This window comes from Myripristis murdjan, chromosome 10 (assembly GCF_902150065.1).
Source record: "Myripristis murdjan chromosome 10, fMyrMur1.1, whole genome shotgun sequence".
Taxonomy (NCBI): Eukaryota; Metazoa; Chordata; class Actinopteri; order Holocentriformes; family Holocentridae; genus Myripristis; species Myripristis murdjan.
Window position 1 is genome coordinate 11,608,432 of NC_043989.1, and position 21,668 is coordinate 11,630,099.

The 21,668-nt window shown below is 38.8% G+C and overlaps 1 protein-coding gene across 2 annotated transcripts in view; it reads left to right on the plus strand.

Moving 5' to 3' along the window:
• Positions 1 to 21,668, plus strand: part of LOC115366736 (ecto-NOX disulfide-thiol exchanger 2-like) — a 194,767-nt gene that overhangs the window by 35,160 nt on the left and 137,939 nt on the right. For both annotated transcript variants that reach the window (XM_030062321.1, XM_030062320.1), the window contains one exon: positions 10,774 to 10,863. In XM_030062321.1, coding sequence (XP_029918181.1) covers positions 10,830 to 10,863 — 34 coding nt within the window. In that variant the 5' untranslated portion in view covers positions 10,774 to 10,829. The remainder of the gene's footprint in view (positions 1 to 10,773; positions 10,864 to 21,668) is intronic.

The window sequence follows — 21,668 nt, forward strand, 5'->3', positions numbered from 1 at the left end:
CTATAACCAACGCTGAGACAGTCAGTTACGGCGCTTTTGTGGCTCAGAAACTTGCAGAGGCTTGGCTAGGGTCATTAATTTCTTTATCACTCGTATTTTGTTTCATGAAGAATGCTTTTCTTCACCATGCGTTACCCCTAGGGGGATATCTCGGTAATGTCTGGATGTCAGGTCATTGTCTCAGTGTCCACAGGCAATACAGGCTACCAGTGATGGGACTATGTGTTTTGGACGGTAACAATAAATTAATTTAATTCTCTTGCAAATTTTAAATGAAAAATGTTCTATGATGGCCCATTAATTGCCAGGAGTTTCTAAAGTGCAGCTGCTTTGGTAGTCTGTACACATGCCAAAACCTTTTCAGTTTGTATTGTGTCATACTTTACCAACCACTGTTCCAAAGCTACAGCCTGTGCAAACTTTAAAAAAAACTTGGAATACCATTTCCAATCGTGCCCGAGGATGCCTTCATTTTTCTTGCTTCCTCATACTTAAGAGCTTGTTTCATGTCTAGGTGTGATAGAAAATTTGTGTATTTGTTGTGTTGCCCCCCTCCCAGCTATGACTGTTGACATTTGTGGAAAATTGTTTTCTGCTCAACATCAGAGTTTTCAACTGAACCATGTCCAAGCGATGGAAGATGCATCCCTCATTTAACAAGTTCCTCTTCTTTGATCATTGGATGACTGGGGAATAGTGAATCTGCCTGCTTTGCTCTTGCTGCCCTCTCACTGCCCTCTCATTGCCCTCTGGCTCTCTGCCCTACATGAATAAATTGGTCTTTTCAAATTTTTGTGACATGTGACATGCATAACACAAAATATTAAAATTTGTAGTTTATTGTCTACACAACTACACCAGTGAGTCATCAGTTTATAGAAACGGCATGGGGAAAATTCATCACACATTTCTCCTAGTGCATCATTTCCAGCACCATTATGTCTAGCAACACTGTATAAATGGAGTGAAGCTTCCCTTACACCAACTATCACTATCACTAATCACTTGGCTAAGGTTTTTCAATATTATGAAAATATCTTCGAGTAATGAACCCAGTGGACATATTTTGTCTGCTTCCGGGTTTTTTTGAGTTGAGTTTTATTAGAGCAGTTTTTGTATCTGGGCATCATTTCTTGCAGCATGACGCCACTGCCAGCTTTCAAACATGTTTTGTTTCCCAGTGAGTAAGCAAGCTTGACAGAGACTGTCGTCTCTTCAGCATCTCAGGAGGGATTTGTTAACAAACATATTTGTATGATTTGTTTGTAATGGAGTGGAAACAAAATGCTTTGGTAATACATGTATAGCTTTTATGTTTTATTTGTTTATCTTGAATATTGTATATTGAAGGTCTTTTTTAAGCCATACTTTATTGCAGATTTTGGATGTAGGGAAAGTATGACAGACATTATTACAAAACTCCCAATACTTCACTCCTAATCATAAATATGTTCAACCAAATTGTTTAAGAATTATCAGATAGAGATCAGCTGAGATTGACTTTTAGGCTATCCATCCAACTGTTAGATAAACTGTCGAGTTGAAAGAGGGTGAGCATATATTCCCATGATACACGGATGATGTTTTCACCTTTTTTATGCTGTTTCTTACAACAGCCACCACTGGAGATTAGCCTGGAAAATTTCACATTGTAAAGGTTAGGCCAAGCAATTTTAAGGCTCTGTGAATGAACAGAACCTGCAGCCCTCACTGGGCTCATGAACCATTTCAGATAGAGCGTCTACATGTTTTTAAAACCTTCCCACTGGGTATCATTTATAGCATTCATTGATCTGGACAACATATGACTGGTTCCTCTTGGTAGAACATATACGCTGACATGTGGCTGGTACCAAATACTTAATTATTCTTTTTGTCGGTTAATCTAGCAATTATTATCAATTAATTGATGAATTATTTTGTCTATCAAATGTCAAAAATCCTGAATTATGTCCATCACCAGTCACCAGAGCCCATATAAGGTCTTAAAATTGCTTAAAAGTTTCACATAAAAATGCAAAAATATTAAAACTATAGTGATGAGAAAGAGAGAAAATAAAATAAATCTTATTAGTATTTGTGAAGCTCTAAAAAGAAATTACGTAGTGTTTTTACTTGATAAACGATGACAACAATTACTCGATCATCAAAAATTATAATTATTTCCTATTAATTGACTAATCAATTATTCGACTAATTGTTTCAGGGCTACATCACAGCAAAGCTTCTTTCTTTCCTTTGTGTGAAAAGGAGAAAGGGAAAAAATTACCACAAGGTCCATTTGTTGTAGATCAGTGACTGGAGATTTGTGTCATACCTTCGTCCATAATCTGCCAACATCCCCAACACATCCTAAACTATAAAACTGCTCCTTCACAAAATTAAGCCAACTTAGATTGTAAAGCACTGAGTAATCACAACAATTTATTTTACTTATATTCTCTTTTGTAAATCACGGGTGCTGAAAATTATATTTTCCTCCTCTGAATCACACTCAGTGAAATTTTAAATGAATCATCTGCTGAACAGTATCTAGGTGTTGCATATCAGCCCTTTGCTTGTTGCAGCAAAGTTAGTTGTCATGACAGTGACACATGAGGATGGTAACTTCACTACAAAAGGTTGTGTACATCATCTCAAAAGACAGCAGCATACTTTGCTCTGTTCACTAGTTGTCACTAAGAAATGGAAGGTCATACAGCTAAACCAGACATTCATATAGTATGCATGCCATGCTGCACTGCTGTTTGATTGGTATTCCTGAAAAGCTAAGGTCAACGAGTCTCAAATGTAGATTGCTGATGGAAAATTCCAAATGTTATTTGCATCTAGAGGATAATACTTTTCAGGCATTATACAAGTCCACTATCAATTTAGATTCATTGTTATGGATCTTTTGTGTGATTGTGGTGTGAGAAAATGGCTGAGAGTGGAGGCAAGAAAAGTAGGCAGCCAGAATCATTTAGCAGAGGAGGATGTTGCACAGGGTAAGGAAGAGAATAAACAACGTGTAAAGTTGCTCTGCCAAGGGGTCTAGAAAGTAGTAGGAGGCAAATTCAGGACACGGCCTTCAAGGTCCAAGAAGTGCATTTATTTACAATGCCTCCAGTAAATACAGAATAATGAACAGAGAGAGTGACACAGGAAAACTTTGCAGCGAATAACTGCAGCACAAAATAAGCTGTGTATGGAGCAGCACAGCCTGACCAGCTAAAGACAGCTGAATATATCGGAAGTTCAGTTACCCATAGTTCAATGGCTGGACTACGTGCATCTGGCTATAGCGGTTGTAGCTTGATTGAAAGCTTGACATGAACTAGATTATAATCAGCATTATGAATATTTTACATATTGTCACCTTAAATCTCCCTCCAAAACAACAGAAAACTACAGCACAATTTCACAAACATTTACTCCAACACAGTAAAATTGATAGTAAAGTCCTGCAAATGATGCTCTCCAACATACTAGGGCTTGTGCCACTGAAACTATATCTGTATGTAAGGGATTCGGCAACCGCTCCCGAAAATGACTCCATGTGATGTCTGTGTTATAGAACTGCAATTACATGAACATCAGTATAAGGTAATGATAACTATATAAGCTGAATGCAATAAACATCAAGTAAAATGAATCATCTTTATGTGTTTTCTGCCCTGAGGTATCCAGAGAATGTGTTTGTGTTATTGCAACATACCTGCCAACATTACACTGGGGAAAAAAGAGTTATTCAGACATTTAAAAAAAAAACAAACAAAAAAAAAACCAGCATGATCACATTAGAAATTATACAAAAATTGAAACAAAAATACTGTTAATTTACATCATAAACCATATTTTACTTTTTATCTCAAGTACACACACTGCCAGAAAGAGTGTGAATCAGTGTCATTTCTCTCACATACCTAGTGCGAAAGTAGTAGACAGGAAATAACAACATTTACATTAAAAATGTACAAAAAAAAAAAAAAAAGTGAAGATCTCTAAATTAACATCTCGAATCTCTCACATCCATTTTCAGTGTGGGCCACCCAGTTTGTGTTGCTTATTTCTGAGGACGCTGTTTGACGTGGGTTGCTAGGTAGCGCGAGAAAAATCAAGTATAAGGTGTGAAGTAAATTAGACTGACTCTCGGTCCTGTCTGACAACATAAATCTCACACAAAACACCCACTGGATTGGATATGTTTTTCAGAAAATGGGAGAATCTTGGGAGAAATGGCTAAATTGGAGCAGGGTGGGACAAAGAGTTGGGGGAAAAAAGGAGGTGCGGTGACATATTTTCTTGTAATAAAATCCCCACACTGAATACAATCACTTTTTCTTTGTCAGTGTCCCACTCAGCACATAATAAAAAGAGGCTGTCCTCATCCATGCATGAAAGCAAATAGTTTTTAATGAGCCTCAGACAGGTGACACTTGGTTCGGCACTGGCGCTGCTGATGGAAATGGTTTTGTAAATTCTACAGAGAATGGTCACATGTGGTTATGCTTGATCCATGTCGTTGGCAATGAGAAATGGTAGGACTGCATCGGTGAAAAGATCCATGGCTAACGCAGAGGAGAATGCCTGTTGTTTTCCTTGGACCCGGGTGTCGTAAAACAGTGCATTCAGTGTCATTAACCCTTGTCAGAGTTCACATTTATTAGTTGAAAAAGAGCCATTCAACTCACCATTCATTAGAAATGAGCATGTTCAGTGAGCACCATTTGTTTAACGCGTTCATGCACAACACCATTGCTCATGCTCTGTGTCCATGTACACACACATATTTAGAAGATTGAGAAAGTTTGCATATAAGGAACAGGACTCGCTCCTGTATTTTCAGTTATATCTCTGCAACTACTAGTTATCAACTCCCATGCCTGCCCATGCACACTGAGCCTTCGCATAGTCAATGTCAGTGTCGCTACCTGTTTGGAGCAGCATTCAGTACTGCTAGTTGTCGCTCTCGTTAAGAGGCATACTGAGAGTGAGCTTGACTGGATAAAACTCTAAAATGAGGAGTGACAACTATATTTAGCTCTAATGTGAACGGTGCCCAGAGGAATTGGAACCACAACAAAAGGTAAATGGATGGGACTGAAGGATTGAATGTATGAGTGCATACTGATTAGAATGGGGAATGAACTTACATTTGTGACAAGTGTTGGCCTCCTGACCGCTTTGCACATATTGGATTTTACTTTTTTTTTTTTTTTTTTAAGACGTTATTCAGAAAATGGGTACCTTTTCCTGGCATTGAAGGTGCTGGTAATGCACTGCTGGTAATCACTTTATTTGCTGGCTGACAAAATGCTGGTAGACATTTTAAGAATGAAAACAGAGCTATGGTAGACTTGAATGATGGACATCTCTCCAAATGAAAGATAACTGTAGAAGCTGAAATGCAAAATAGATACATTTGGTCATTTGATAAAGCTTTTACTAGCAGCCATAATACAATTATAGATGAAATTTGAAAGGAACAAAATAGGATTTTTTTTTTCTATAAAAGCTCACAAATTGAACTTCAGTGTACACCAGCAGGTAGCTGGTAGGTTGTTAACCCACTGCTAAATGACCATGCTAAATATAGAGTATGACAACGCCATCACCGCAAACATTATAAACATTGTAAACATTATTGTTAGGTGTATCTGAGTGTGCAACATTAAGGGATCGGATAGTATAATGAGCACAACTCTGCAATGTGTTCAGTGTTTACTTAAACAAAACACGCACGGTTATATTTATGGACACTTCTGCATCTTACCCGACTTGAATGCATTTTACATATTTTCATGATTTTCAAACAAATGTAAAAATGTGCAAGCCTCTTTTTGTTGCCCCTGTGTAGGAGATGAGGTACTCCATCATAGAGATAAGCATGCAGGCTGAGGCACGCTACAGGAAGGAAAGGGACGAGGAGTTGCTTGTGAAGTATGAATCAGCTCTGCTGAAGTTAGTATGATTAATCCAGTGCTGGGGAATTGGTACAGAGTTTGTGTTGGTTTGTGCCTCATGGGGCTGCTGTTTTCCTGCTGTGGAGACAGAAGATGAATGAACGCATATGAGCTGTTGTGTGGTATCTCACTTCTCCATCACAATGTGGGCTGGTTGACTGTGATAATTCTCTCCTCACCATGGGGATCCTCTGATCTCTGCTAGACACAGGTGTCTGGCCTCTGCGCTTTCATTCAGAATTCGTCAAGATGACTAATACACTCAACCATACGTGAAAATACATGTAGTCTGGGCATAACACATGGAACGCCCTCTGAATGATAATGGCTAAAGTAGGGAGGGCATACAGGAAACCTTACATTGAATGGTATTATAGGCAGTGTAACTGACATTGTTTCCTATTCTCCTCTTTGATTTACCAGTTAAACAAGAACAGTCGCTAATAAGAATTGCATGTACAGTTCGCCCTTAAGACCACACAAAATGACACCAAATTATACTCACAGTTTTAATCATTTGAAGGAAATTGTGTTGCACAAACTAGGTTTTACATAATCTAACCTTCCTCAAATATATTGGGAAACAGTGAAAAAAAAAAAAAAAAAAAAGTTACATTTCCTTTTCTCCACACACAAAAAATCAATTTTTCCATTTTTAATACCGTGGTCTGTGCAAGGCTGTCTGTGTAACACTCTCCTGTCTATAGTCTTTGTCCTCACTCTGAAGCTTTCATCCCAGCCTGGATCTGAATCACAATTTCAGAGATGGACTCAAAGAAAAATGTGTAACTTCTCCCTTCCCAGACTTCTGCTTCATTTATAATCATTAGTTTGCACATTTGCTCTGGTTAGCACTTAGCAACTGGAATTTTTCCTAACTGCAAGGAAAAAAAAAAAAAAGGAAAGGCTGTGGGTGGGTAGAAATGAAAAATATCTATAATAATAAATGAGAGGAGAATATGGGAGCTCCAAGAGTGATATTGTTGTTGTGGTTACAAGCATAATTTTTTTCAGATCAAAATGACATCATAATTCTTCCAAAACCTTGCTCAAATGTATTTCCAATGGTTGAATGAATAAGTTGCCTATATTTTTGTGTACTGCACTAGTCTGAGCATCCTTCTTCTCATTAGCATTGATTTTTTTTTTAAAGCTGCTTATAAATGAAATATAATTTGTGGTCGGCAGTTGCTGTGGTGGTGGATGGTCTGCTCACTGCCTTCAGCACCTTCACTGCCTCATCACTCAGTGTTTTATCTAAAGGTTGAAGTGCCTTGATCACAATATTGATGTACTAAATCACAAAAAATGCAGCAGGGCATTAGACTAATGGTAGGTTTGTTTATTTTTATCTTGGCCTGGTTGGTACACATCATTTGATCTTGCAGTTTGGCTTATACAGTATTTTTTCCAAGTCTTTTCTTACCTGCTGAAACTAAGCTACCATTCCTGGATAATCCAAGCCCAGCTCAAGTTAAGGTCCATGGCAGGATAATTTAGTGCACAGTTAAAAGGGCAAGCAATAACTCATTCACAGCCCTAACATTTATTAAAGTCAACAAACACAAAAACAAGATTTAGGTGCTTTGCTTTTCTCAGTTGAGAACCAGCAGTCTTTGATTAATTAGTAACATTTTATTGTAAATCATGGTTCACTGCTCTCTTTAGTGGTTCTTTACACCCTTTTGGATTTTGACAACATTGCCCTTAACAAGCCATTATGTCGGAAACAAGGGACGCAGACCATTAAATCTTGTGTAGTCTTCATAGAAAACAGAGCCCGTATCTGAGCACAAGCCAGTGCTTTGAGGTACGGCTCTGTTTTCTCCTAGCCTCAAACAGTTTTTGAATTCATTTTACTTTGTTGAAATCTGGTGGATAAAAACAAACAGCTGTGCATTCACCCATAAACATTCATGCACAATGCCATGCATCCAGTGTCATCATATTGTCTCTGCTGAATCATATCTGTTTGTTTGGTCGCCTCACAGAATTGTCACTGGTGATACAAAGGAAATTTCATTAAGGATTTTGATGATACTTTTTTGTTATAACTGAAAAGACTGCAGGCTGTTGCTATTCCACAGCTCATGTTTCTGGCCAGTTCACTTTCATAAAGGGGAAACTTGTTAGGAATTTGGACTGTGACAACACTGCTGTTGTTTCTGTCCTGTTGACCATTATTCACTGTGACAGGCAAGGTAAAAGTAATGAACAGTTTTGTTCCTGTGTTAGTGCTGAAGCTGGGCTCGCCCTGGCTCAGTGGGCCAGGTTGAGGGTGTCACTGTTATGCCTTTTCCACTGACAAAGGACCACTCCGGTTCCACTCCAGTTCCCACACCAAAGTTTGAACCATTCTCTGCATTTCCACCAAATATAGATTGGTTCCCAAACAGAAAAGTTGGCGTGATCTGGTTAGAAATAGTGTTTAAAAATGTTTTTGCCAAAATGAAACAGAGATTCCCTTACACTTGCATGTCTGCAAATAAAAATGTAACATAAAAACAAAGAAATAAGTCAGAGTTTGTAATTCTCAATCAGGCTCATGTTATGTAGGCAAAGTATTGCAAAATGTATGACAGGTCGGGCATTTACTTCTTACTTATTTATTTCTGTTGTACACATCCACCTTCAATGTTGAAATGGCACTCCAAAACCGGGTTGAAATGCAGGACAGTTCCTGAGTTTGCACCTTTGTTCCAAGAATCTTTAACTCAATCATTTTGAGAACCTGAATGTTTTTAGTGGAAAAGGTGAGAGTTTTAGCTTTCATTATCTCTAAATATGATAGTTATCCTCCTCAGCTCCTCCCATAGGTGGGTTTGTCGCTGCTGTGTGGCCAAGCTCTGTTCAGAGCCACAGTGCTTCAGTCTCCTCCCAAGGGTCTGGAAAACATCCATCTGCTTTACTGTGATCAAGACAGAATGTATGTATTTATTGATTATCCATTAACCAACTTAACCCTAACCCGCTACAAATATATTCAAAACAAAACAGGATGGGTAAAAAGAAAGGAGGAGGAGGGGAAGGGAAGGAGATAGAGAGGTAGGGATGAGATGGGAAGAGAGAGAGGGGAGGGAGAAGGAGCAAAGAAGGGAAAAAAGGGAAGGGAAGGAGGGAGAAAAAAACAAAAAACAAACAAACAACAACAAAAAAAACACTTCCATTTTCCCAATGATGCGCACCCTGTCCCTCTGATGCTGACTTTTTTTTCCAAGTATAAAATATATTATAAAGATACAACGAAGGGGAATCTAGAACTATAAATTGAAAATAAAAGTTGTTCGTCATCTTTTACACTTATGCCCCAGTCTTAATGTAAAGCTTGTCCCACTGTAGTATTGTCTGTATGCATGCATGTGATATAATGTAACATCTTTCTATTTCAAATCACTTGTTATGTATGTCTTTCTTCACCAATAATTCCAGAGATACCAAATATGTCCTGCTGAATTACGGGGAAATTTGTGTAAAATGATGCACAGACGTCTAGATATTTGCTGCTTGCAGGGTGCAACCACTGAACAATGGCATATGTGGGTTTGAATATTTCACTCAATATTAGTTCAATGTTGCACCCAGCAGATACAGAATATGTACATGACTTGCAAGGTGGGAAAAAATGTTTTAATGTTGTTTTAATGTATGTTTTAACAGTTGCCCATGATTCATTTCCATCTTGGACAAAGCCAGCAGAGCCATTTTTATTCTTGCTGATAACAGATAAAGTCTTGATGTTACTGTTACATTACATCTGAGTGGTGGAACGTATTACAGGCTCTTAAGTTGTGTACTGAAAATGCCACTGATAGGGCAGGAACAGGCGACAGTACAGTGGCTCCAAGAATGTAAAAGTAGAGGCAAAAATAGGCTTCAAGCTGTGCTGTAGAGGACAACAGAGGCAACTTGTTATGAATATCAATGCCTTACCTTGACAAAAAAAGGAAAGAAAAAAAAATGCAGGTCAAAGGTCTTTAACACCTTCTTCACCCTTGGCTTCTGGCATTTCACAGAGAGGCTGGCAAGAGCACACAAGACCTTGTGAAGGAGAGAAGATTTCGTTTGCTTTGGTCTTTGACACGCCGGAGTGTCATCTACAAACAAAACAAGATATATTAATGCAGTTTTGTGGGTCCAAAGGAGTCAAAAGGACAAATATTAACATTTAAAACTCAAACTTGTCAAGTCAATGAACTGAAGAAGCAGGTAAAATTCCACTCCTGGAGAGTAAATCTCTTATTTGTGTGCTCTGCCAGTGAGAATTCAGGGGTGGCTGTGAGCAGAGTGGAGTGAGGTTTGGGGATCACTGTGACCTTCTCAGTGGCCTGAGAGTGTATTGGCATGGCATGACTGATGCAGATTATCATAGCTGGAGAAAGCCAATTACTTTGGTCATCACGACACCCTCAGGGCCCCTCTTAGTGGAAGGAAATGCATTACTGAACTCTCTGTGCATCCCTCTGGCAGCGTTTTGTATTTCCTCTATGCCGATCTCCCAGTTTGAGTGTTAATAATGCAGTCAATGGGACCCTCCCGAGCCTTAGAGCCCTCTCTGGTTTGGATGAGCCTCTGCTCCACAAAGCAGGGAGGCCATGCTTTTTGGAGAAGTGGATGAATTATTCTCCTCTGTTTGTCTTCTCCCTCTATTCAAGACAAAACCCTTTTTATTGTGGCCTTTCTCCCCAAGTTCTCTCCGCGTCCTTGAACGGCTACAGAATAGATAAGTCGGGGCTGCAGGGGTAACACTCTCTTCTGTGGCGTGTTTCTAAACAGAACCAACAATGACTGATCAGACCTTTGTTATCCTTGTTGTTGTTTTCCAAAACAGATTTGCTACAGGACTAGAGAGGCTGAGATCACACACTACAACACAGCTTCCCTAGGATGTACAAAGACTACAGATCAAGCAGAGTCGCAGGTAAGAGGCTTGTTTGTGTGTGTGTGCGCGCCTGTGCGTGTGCGTGAGTGTGTGTCTGTGTGTAAGCATGAGTTTACGTATGTGTTTGCAAGTCCGCAGAGTTACAATATGTACCACAGCGCCAGATGCGGTCATTCTGACAACAGGTGGGTTGTTGAGATTCTACAGCACAAAGAGGATTTGCTGGCAACATTTTTGCTTCACAGCTGATAGTCATTGCCCCTCTAGACATCTTTTCTTTTCTTAAATCTACAAAGAGCTTCTTCTCATCTGCCTTAACTTCTGGAACTGTCATATTCTCTCATGGGTTTTCATTATTTTCATGGGAGGATATTTGTGTTGTTCACTTGTTTCCGTGCAGACATCAAAACCTGCTGCTCTCATTTATTTCTTAGTAGTAAGGCTTGCGATTCAAACTCTGTTAATCTCTTTCAAGCTTAGAGATATGATTCACACAGCACTCAGACATGGATAGCAGTGACACACAATTCTCTCCTGTCACAAAAATCACATGAAAGTGAATGCACATTTCATCTGGGGAAGGTAGATACCTAAATACCACTTAATAGCGTATGCCCTTTGATGCATGCTTTTATCAAAATGACTTGGAGTAGTATGTGTGCATACATTTTTTAGCATGTGGGACAAGATCCCTAGCTTTGACAGAGTTAATATCATGATCTCCCCTGTTGAGGTATCAGGATTAGGAAGTCTGTTTTTGCATATAGGAAAACCCTGAAATGAGTGTTGGTAGGTGTATAAGTATTTACAGATATATACAGGAGAATGACAGGGTGATATGTGTAAAACTTTCACTTGAACGGGAAATGTTTAACATGTTCAAAACAATTAAGTCGAAGGAAGCATGTGTGCAGAAGTAGAGTTAAATTGGTTAGGATATAGAGGGGGAAATGGAGTAAGAGACTATCAGAATAGAAATTGAATGGTGTAAGAAAGTGACGGAGAGCTCACAAGAACAGCCCATGAAAGGCTCATTTCTTGCTGGGTTTGGGCCGATGAGCGTGTCCTTTCCTATTACTCTCACACGGCGCGGTATGCAGTCAGTCAGGTGATAATGAATGCTCGGTCTGATATCTGGCTTGTCTCACTCCTGGCCCCCTTTTGTCTGGTCTGCTCTCCCTCATGTATTTTGCCTCTCATTCTTCCCCAAATATTCTACAGATATTTCTGGTTTATTTGCTTGGAACAGTTTTAATTATCCAGCAACCTCTGTTCTCCCCATTCAGGAGCACGGGGCACTTTGAAGTTGTTTCAGTTGTCAGTTTGCGAGGTAATAAAGATGCTAAGTTTCCCTGTCTTTCTTTATTAACTGAACACTGATTAAAGCCATGGTATCCTTGCTGTCGAAGCAAATTTGGCAGGATTTTTGCAAACAAAACTAAGGGCACGTATATGGGAAAAGCCCATTGGCTTCAGACTACACAGGGCGCATATGCTGGCTGGCTGGCTGAATAATTTGAATTCTTTGCAAACTAGCCCTCACTGTGTGACTGTCCACAATGGAATGGAATTTAAAAATATTTTCAGCTAAAAGTTTGGTTCAGTATGTGATGCTGCATTCATAGTTCACAATTAGCACAATATTTCAGAATCTGAGTTAAGGCAGTTATGACTGAAAAAATAATCTGAGAGCAAACAAAACAAATGAAATTGCAAGCCATATAGCAGGCTAGGTTTGTTTTGAGTTTTTGTCTCTGCTATTTTCAGTTTGTGTAACTCATGATTACCTCATTAATCTTAATGCACCCACACTGGTGTAGAGTGTAAATAAACAAATGCAAAAGCCACGGAGAGCACACGTTGGTGCATGGCATTGTTTTGAACTCCATTTCTACTTGAGGCAAGTTCGACTTTGTTATAAGTATACCCCAGGCTTAAAATTTATGTTTCTGTGGTCTCCACCTGATTCTGACTCGGCTAACCACACCCTCTTAATTGGTGAGTGTGTGAGGTGCGGGCTGGGCAGAGGATGCTGAGCCTGGAATGCTTCAATTGTTTCCTCTCAAGTCGGGACTGGCATTGGAATGCTGCGCTGATGGTAATAAATGTGTGTTTCTCATGTTTAAAAACCACAGAATGATCTGAAGAAGCCATTAGTAGAGATGATAAGGTTTTGAAAAAGCTAGAATGATTTGGTTTGCTTGGCGAAGTCTTTGTGAGTCTTTATGGAAGAGCTGGTTGCCGCCACGGTCACATTTCTCTCATGTTCTTTTTCTACAGAGGTAGAAAACTAAGCTACTAGGCTTGAGTTTGCTATCCTATCACACCAAGAGGGCTGGTTGGGTTGATTAGGGTGTCAGTGCTGTATTTTTGCTTGGGTGAAGCTTTGCACCAGTGCTCACTTGTTTTTTGTTGAAGAAACAAATAAGGAAGTTAGTACTGTTGGCCAGCCAACAAAACCTGATGGAAGATGACACATGGTGCAATCACTGGGAAAAAAAAAAGCCAAAAAAAACATCTAAAGAGTTGGATGTTAGTCAAAGCAGTGAAAATAATAAGCATAATAGTTTCCAAAGTAAAGTATCAAAGGATTGACCTGGTTTCATCAAGGCTTTAGGAGAGGTAATGGAAGCTGTCTTGTTAGGAGATGCTTTTCCTATATTGCAATTTGCTCAAATTCTGTGCTCCCAACCAAAATAAAATGTGACAGTAATATTTCATTGAAAATAATAAAATCCATTTTAAAAGACTGCACTTGGCTGGATTAATTATAGCCTAACTGAAGGGTGTACCAGTGGCATCATAGCTGTGCTGTCGTAACCAGCACAATGCACTACAGGGCCACGCAGCTGCTGAAGAGGAAGACGAGTGCTCAGTCACTTTGGAGCTGAGCTGAGTCTACTGATGCCCAGCCGTGAACAACTGCGATCTCGGCATGGCACTAAACATGTTTCCACATAGGCATGGCATGGAAAAGTTGTTATTTGCCATAAATAATGTTTCTTGTTAGCTACTTGTATTTTGCACATCTATTTTGCCATGCAGTGAGTAAACAAAGAAACATGTTCCTCAGCTAATTCAAGTGAGAAGTTGTTATTTCTTAATAATCTGCCTAGTTCTCTCATTGCATTAAGATTACTATTTAGATGGAGAAAAAAAGTAGAGTGCAGGACTTTTTGCTGGCAGATTCTATTTTGTTCCTCTTCATTTTGTGCCAAAAGGGATACAGTGAGAGTGACTGGAGGGAGAGAAATGCTATTCTTTATTCATATTGTGTGGAGCAGAGTGACACTTTGTGAACATATGGCCAGGACTATATTGTAGCAGTTACAGAGAGTGCAGGAACATCCAAAGGTTCTACTGAATAGAGAGGGAGCATTTATTGTAGCTTTTATGTATCAGCTAATTCATAAGTCTACTGCTGTCGTAAATATTTCTGTTGCTTTACCAACTGCAAATTTTTGAAGTAGTTTAATGACCAAATGTCACATTCCACCATTGCGCAATTCAGCTGCAGCACAAAACCACAGAACAGGGCCACAAGCAATTTTTATTTTAAATAAAGCTCAAAAATTACGGCTTCTTTTCTGATTGAAGAATAGCGTGGCTGGTGTCCTTGACTAGCTCTTATCTTATAAAAAAGAATACTCTCCATTGACTACTTTTATGTCTTTCTCCATACCCTAACCCGTATGTGCAGCTGCATTCAACAAAGTAACAGGTTTTGTTAAGCTGTCGCTTCAAATTAACTGAACCCGCAATGCGTGATTCAGTTTCACAATCAAAGTCCTTTAATACAAAAAAAATGGTAGTAACAAACAACAACAAAAATGACAAAGATCCACCGGAGAGGCTGGACATGTCAGGCAGGGTACGGAGGGACAGGCAGGGTCTGAAGGCAGAGGAAAAAGCCCAGAGTCAAAAACACAAAGCATGAATGATAGCAAAACGCTCGTAAAGAGCCGGAACGTTACCATGCATGGAAGCACGATGAACTGGCGAAGAGTGGAGGTCTGGACTGGGGTTAAATACACTGTAGATGGGTGGAGATAATCAGGAGGATAAGGACCAGGTGTGCGTGAGGAGGCAGGTGAGGGAGATGAGACAACGAGCCAGCCACGCCCAGCCTACAAACAAGGAAGACAGACCGACAAACAAAACACAAGGGGAGGGGAAAACAGAGGAAAAAACACTGACAGAGACAGGAGGGAGGCGGCACCTAACAGGGGTGTATTCAGCGCAGACGTACCAGTACATAACGTGAAGCTAACAGAAACGATAAAGTTCTGAACAACCTGTTGCATTACGCAAGCATTGGAAGTATGGAAGCCGAGAGGGCCATTCTCCTCGCGATTGTAGCCAAAGAGCTGTCTGAGCAGGACATTACTTTACATTGATCATTAATTATAGGCGTACTGCAATACATACAATGTCCATAATGAAAAAAAAAAAGTTATTGTTAAACATTGTTTCCATGATTTGTACCATAGGCCTACACAAATGAGTTTTAAGTTTTAAGTTGAATAAAAGTTGCCATATAATTGAGAAAAACAATAAACTATGTCTGATTTATCATCATACTTACCACATACATGTGCTTTTACCTCCTCAAATGATGGGCAACATTTTAAACATAGGCTGCACTAATATAGCAACTTGGAAGCCATAATGGAGCACTAGCGTTTTAAATCGCGGAGGCTTAAATACAGACTAATACTGATTGGATAACACCTGTGACACACCCACAAAACGGAGGAAAACTACCTCTGAGGCATGTTGCTCTCTGTTAAAAAAACTTTATGACCAAACACACCATTCAATGAGACAACGTCACACAACGTTACGTATCGTAACGTTGTTGAATACACCCCAGGTTTCACCATTGTTGGCATGAGAGGAAAAACACTATAGATTTCCTCTCTCCCATGTAACAGATGAAATCTCTAGTTTATGCCATAGCTGGTTGTTGTTACATTTTCTCTATTCAGAAGTTTTTTTTTTTTTTTTTTTTTTAAGCTGAGAAACTGTGGCGGCTTCATCAGGTGTACCTGGTATACAATATAACTACTTTACCAGCCATTTATATTCACAGGTTTCTGTGATTTAGTGGGCTAGGCAGATAGTATAACAATTGAGAATTTGTCTTATCCAATCAGAAAAACAAATGAAAGTGTGGTAACAGGACCTTTTGACATTCCATTGACCGGTAGGTGGTTGATAGAAGTGTTGCTGTGTGAGATTACACTTGTGTAAATGTAGACTTGAGGCTTGTGTAGGCTGACAGCACATTTGGTGGCAGGGATCACGACTAATTTGCTACAAAACACTGCTGCCAAAATGCATTAAACTGGAGCTGCAACGGTTAGTCAAATAATCAATTTGTTTGCCAATGTATAGCCGATGATTTTGATAATCAATTCATTGTTTTGAATCATTTTTAAGAAGAAAATTTCCAAATTCTCTGATCCCAGCTTCTGGCATCTGGATATTTTCTGGTCTCTGTAGTGCTCTGTGACTGTAAACTAAATATCATTGGGTTGTGGACTGTTGATTGAGACAAAACAAGACATTTGAGGATGTCACCTTGGGCTGTGGGAAGTAGTGATCAACATTTTTCACCATTTTCTGGACCAAACAATTAGTTGTTTGGATTTGATGGACCAAACAACTAATTGATGAATCAAGAAAACAATCAACAGATTATTAAATATTACATTATTATTATATTAAATATTATTAGAGATAATTAAATTAATAGTTGCAGCTCTACACTTGACCCCCTTCTTTCCATTCATTGACCACTTTAGCTTGTATCAGAGGACTCATTCTAATGCCAAGTGTACCTACATGGCAGAGCAAATGAACGTAACTTCTTCTCTCTCCTCGTAGCTATATGGGAAGTGGTGTATGTGTTTATGTGTGTGTGTGTGTGTGTGTGTGTGTGTGAGTCAAGCGATCTGCTGGCGGTGAATGATGGTGGGGGAGCTTGTGCTGTTAACAACATTTCAACTACGGAGAGAGGTTAACAGTTGTTTTGCACTCTGTTTGAAACCCATTTCCATCAATATTCATGTTGGGAGGGAAATTCTCTTGAGATAGGCCTGGCTGCCTTTTGGATTTAGCCTAATCCAATTTCCAGAGCAGACACTGCTATCATCAAGGCACCTTTCCTGTATCCTCTCACTTCAGGAAAAATATGGCAAAAAAGGTTCTGCAACACAAAACACCTTGGTTACAGTTACTTTTTTATGGTGCCCTCTCACTCCTCCTCAACTCATTAAATTCCTCCAACCAGGGATACGCCAGTCTGTGTACTGGGACTCTGTGCTGCTCAGTTAATGAGGTGTGACTCTGACTGGAGAGTCACCTCAACCTTTCCTGTCCAGATGATCATCTGCTAACCATCAGTCAGAGGGCCAGGCATATTGAGGTAAGTAGGGAGGAGGAAAAGAAAGGATAGGTAATTAGAAAGGGAGGGATTAAGGAAGACAGGTCAAAGATAGCCAGTAAGGACCCAAAAGACAGAGGTTTTGCTCATATGAGCACAGAATCATGTGCTGGCTGTCTTTTGCTCCATAGAGGGCAGTGGAGTTAATGAAACCCTATCAACCCCCAGATGTGACATTTTTCACTCTTGCCTGAGCTATAACCGCACCACTCATTGATCTCAAAATGGATGACACCAAATACCACTGCAGTCCTTTTAAACCGGCAGGTTTTTCACTGAGTAGACCCTTTAAATACCATCCTCTCTTATTCTCCCAAGGCCTTGTGGAGCAGCTGCCCGAACCTCTTGGTTGATTTGAAAGGGCATATTGGCCTAGCATGCCACACTATTACCCAAAAAAAAAAAACCAACATATTTGATTTTCTAAAGGCAGATAAACAGTTGAGAAAGCTCTTGAGGCAAATAATCAGAAATATGTTTAGTTAACAGGGAAATATCTAATAAAAAATGTAGGTCTGTGTATATTAGATTGCTAGATTTGAAATAGTCTATTCCTGTCAGAAAATGGGTGGTAAAATACCACACAGCTCAGATGTTCAGTTATCCTTGAGGTCCAGGTCTGATTTAATATGCAGAAATTGAATTTGAATAATTCATGAGACAAGTGATTTCTCAGTTAACTAAACAAATGTATGATTGTGCAGATGTATGATCCGATCCGAGTAGGTCAGTTATTATATATGCTTTTGCTTTAATATGTGGAAGTGAAATGAGTTGAACGACATCCATTTATGCCACTTTTTTGTAATTATACTGAGGGCTAGCGGAAAGAAGGCTTGGCTTCTGTGTACTCTTCTGAGATGGCTTTTGCACCTCCAACTTTGAAGGAAATGGTAAAAATGTTCCAGCCAGAAGTAATTTGATTTATTTCACCTCACTTTCAACTCAGCCAGTTTATTTGACTAAAGAGGACTGTAATGTCACTAACACACAAGTTCTCATACAAACCATAAAAAGCAAATGAAGGCCGCTTTCATCTGCTGAGGCATAAAGTCAAATTAGTGTTTGATTTGAATGTTTTGCTACACTAAGCAGGCCTCAGAAAGAACATCATTGTTTAAAAAAAAAAATCAAGACATCAAACAAACATTGTTCCCCAGGGACACAGAAATTGAATGAGAGCATGCACTGGCTGTTACTCATTACTATTGGCTGACAGGAATAATTGAATTCTGCCTGGAAAGCATTTAGTATATTTGTGACAAGTCGTTTCTAGCGAAAACATGGAAAGTGAAAAACCCAACAATCGGAGGAGTTTGCTCTATATGTTTGCATATCCTTATATTTAACCCTCCTGTTATGTTCACATTTTTGAACATCTTTAATGTTTGGGGTCAATTTGACCCCTGCAGTTTAAACTTCCACAAAATTATTATAACTAAAATTGTTATCACAGTTTATGTGTCAGGTACTTTATGTTTCTTTGTTGATGACCTAAATAGCCCTTTGAATAAAACATAACTCCCTCCCACCCCCATTTATACACCCAGAATTCCTATTATGCGACAATGGAAAAATATGCAAATCACCATAAAATCTCACTGATTGATCTGAAATTGGAAAGAAATATTGATTTTTGGTGTTTTAGTGGCTTTATATTATTTCTAAGTACAGATTTTTGTTATTTATAACCAATGCGTTACAAAGTGTGAACAGGACATTGAAAACATATCATCATGTCAATTTCATCTTTACCAGGTAGTGCCCATTACATTAGGAACACTCAATAAATATGAAGCAAAAAAAATGATGTTAATCATTCATTTAGAGACGTCAAACATTGGCTGGGGTCAAATTGACCCCAAACATAATAGGAGGGTTAAATAATGAATCAGATGACATAAACGCCTTACTAAATTTTTTGGATGTTGATTTTCAAGTTAAGTCCCTCTTTAAGAATAGATTTGCTATTTTGAACCCAGATCTCATTGAGTGATTATCAGGCATAGTTTAGAATTGTACATAGCACAAATTCACTGATTGTTTTAGTATCGACAAACTTACCACTGTGCTGCATCTTGTCACTGCGCTTCACCACAGTCCAATATAGTAATCATTTAAGTCATTCAGAAACCACAATATATCTCCTGGTTAAAAATGGGTGAAATTATGCCTTCTGTCATGTTCTGCCAATCCCTTTTGGCTACATCTGTCAGAAGGTTTTTTGTTTTTTTGTCTTTTAGACATGTTTGTTTACCTAGAGATCAGTTAACACTGATAACACTTGCAAATTGACTGTTGTCACATGTGACTATACTGCGGGCTGCTGTTTTTTGAAAAGATGGGTGGTTTTTGAAGGCTTAATGCCAGATATTTAAATGAGGTCTGTGTTAAAAAATTAGAGGTGTGAATCTTCACTGTGATGATTCAATTCAGTACGATTCACCTGTCAGCGACTCAATTGCAGGATGCATCTCAATGCGTCTTAATGTATCACATTCTCAGTTTTCTATGTTACTGCACAGGGCTACTTTTTCATCAATTAATACAAGCAGTTAGAGAAATCTGAACTACCCCTTTATTTAGAAGGCACTTTCAAAAATCAGACGACAGCAGTCTATAACATAAAAGCTGCATTTTTTAATACCAGTATTTGTGTGACCCACCTCAGCACATAAGCATTACAAAGACAAAACATAAATCCTTATGCAGTGCATTACAAGGGTGCTGTAATCTACAACAAGCATAAAAACGTGCAGACCCATGGCCTGTGCTGCGAATGTGTTCAACTAAATGACCATGAATGAGTTTCTCTGCCTCTCTGATGCTCCGGAAATTTCAATGCAGAATCATCCACCTCTGCATCGCCATGTATCTTAGAATCAAGAAATTTCCATACCTCCAGTTAATGTACTTAAAATTTGGCTTAGGTCTGTGTATGTATTTTATACCTTGAACTAACTAGGTTAAGAGAGTATTATTCCTCTCTAGAATAGAGCACAGAATCAAGCAGTCCACTATTTTTCAGAGACTGAGCCACAACCCAAATGCCAGTGCAAGACTAAAATAGGTCCCCAGATTATTCTGTGTCATATTTCCAAAGCCTTTCCAAGCCTCTGCAGTGTATGGTAGGCTGGATAAAACATTTTGAGCCAACAGGTTAGCTGCATAAAAACAGGGTAGATTTTTAGGAGATTAGGCTGCATGACAGCCAGAAACCTCTTGCCTAAGCTAAAAATCTAAACTTAGCTTGGCACATGAGAGTAAAATACCGTTATGAGAGCTATGCTGCCTAATGAAACAATCGTGCACATGGCATAGATTGTTAAATTTAACAGTGCAGTACCGCTAGAGATAAAATGCATGAGGAAGGTCAGTATCAGCTGACAGGATCTCATGAATCTTATTTTACAGTTCATAGATGGATCTGAGCATGGTGAGATTCTTTGCCATCTTTTAGTTTACACTTTAAAGGAAATATAATATCATTTATTTAATGTTGCTTCATTTTTTTTTCATTTCCAGAAAATAACTGATATATTCAGTTGTTTTATTTTCATCTAAAAATAATTCCAGTCTTAAATAAATTAGTTATTTTATTCTTGTTTAGATTTATTTTATTTATTTTTTATGTTTAAAGAGAAAAAATGACTTACGCCTATCCTGCTGAAGAAGAGATGTCAGTTATTTCATACCAGGCCATGCCGTGCGTTTATTTTAAATTGTTTCATTTGTGCATTCATTTACACTTTCTTAATGTTTAAAGTGATCTAAATAGGCTTTAAGTGCTTGATTTAAACAGAAATACATGTGTGCTGCCTGTGTCGTTATTCTGGCAAATCCATATTGTAGCCCAACATTTCGGCAGTTCAAATAGACCGCAGTTCAAATCTTGCATCATACTGTATGCTGCTGTTTTTTATTGATTCTTAAATGCTAAAAAAACAGGTTCCAATGGCTTTGCGTTTGTTGCGGTGGAAATCTTCACTGAAACTCATGCCGATGGATTTTCTGATTTCCAGATAGTTTATGTGGAAAACATGAACAAATAGTCAAATCTTCGTATTGAACAGCCAAATCTGACTTGACGATAAAATTCTGAGTTAGGCACACCCCTATATATTGAGCAAATGTGAGTATTGTTTGTCAAAGGAAATACCTTATTTATTGCAGTAATTGAATCAAAATTGTTTGAACATCAGAGGACTTACTGACAATGGATGGAAGACACAGTGTAGTACACTATTGTCATTCCACTTTGATTCAGTCCAACAGCTCCTTTGTAGAATTGTGTCCTGACTTCACAGTGGATTGGAAATTGATAGCAATTTTGAGTTGCTGCAAAAAAGACATGGCACTCTGGCCTTTGGCAAATACTTTTATTTACCTTTAAAAT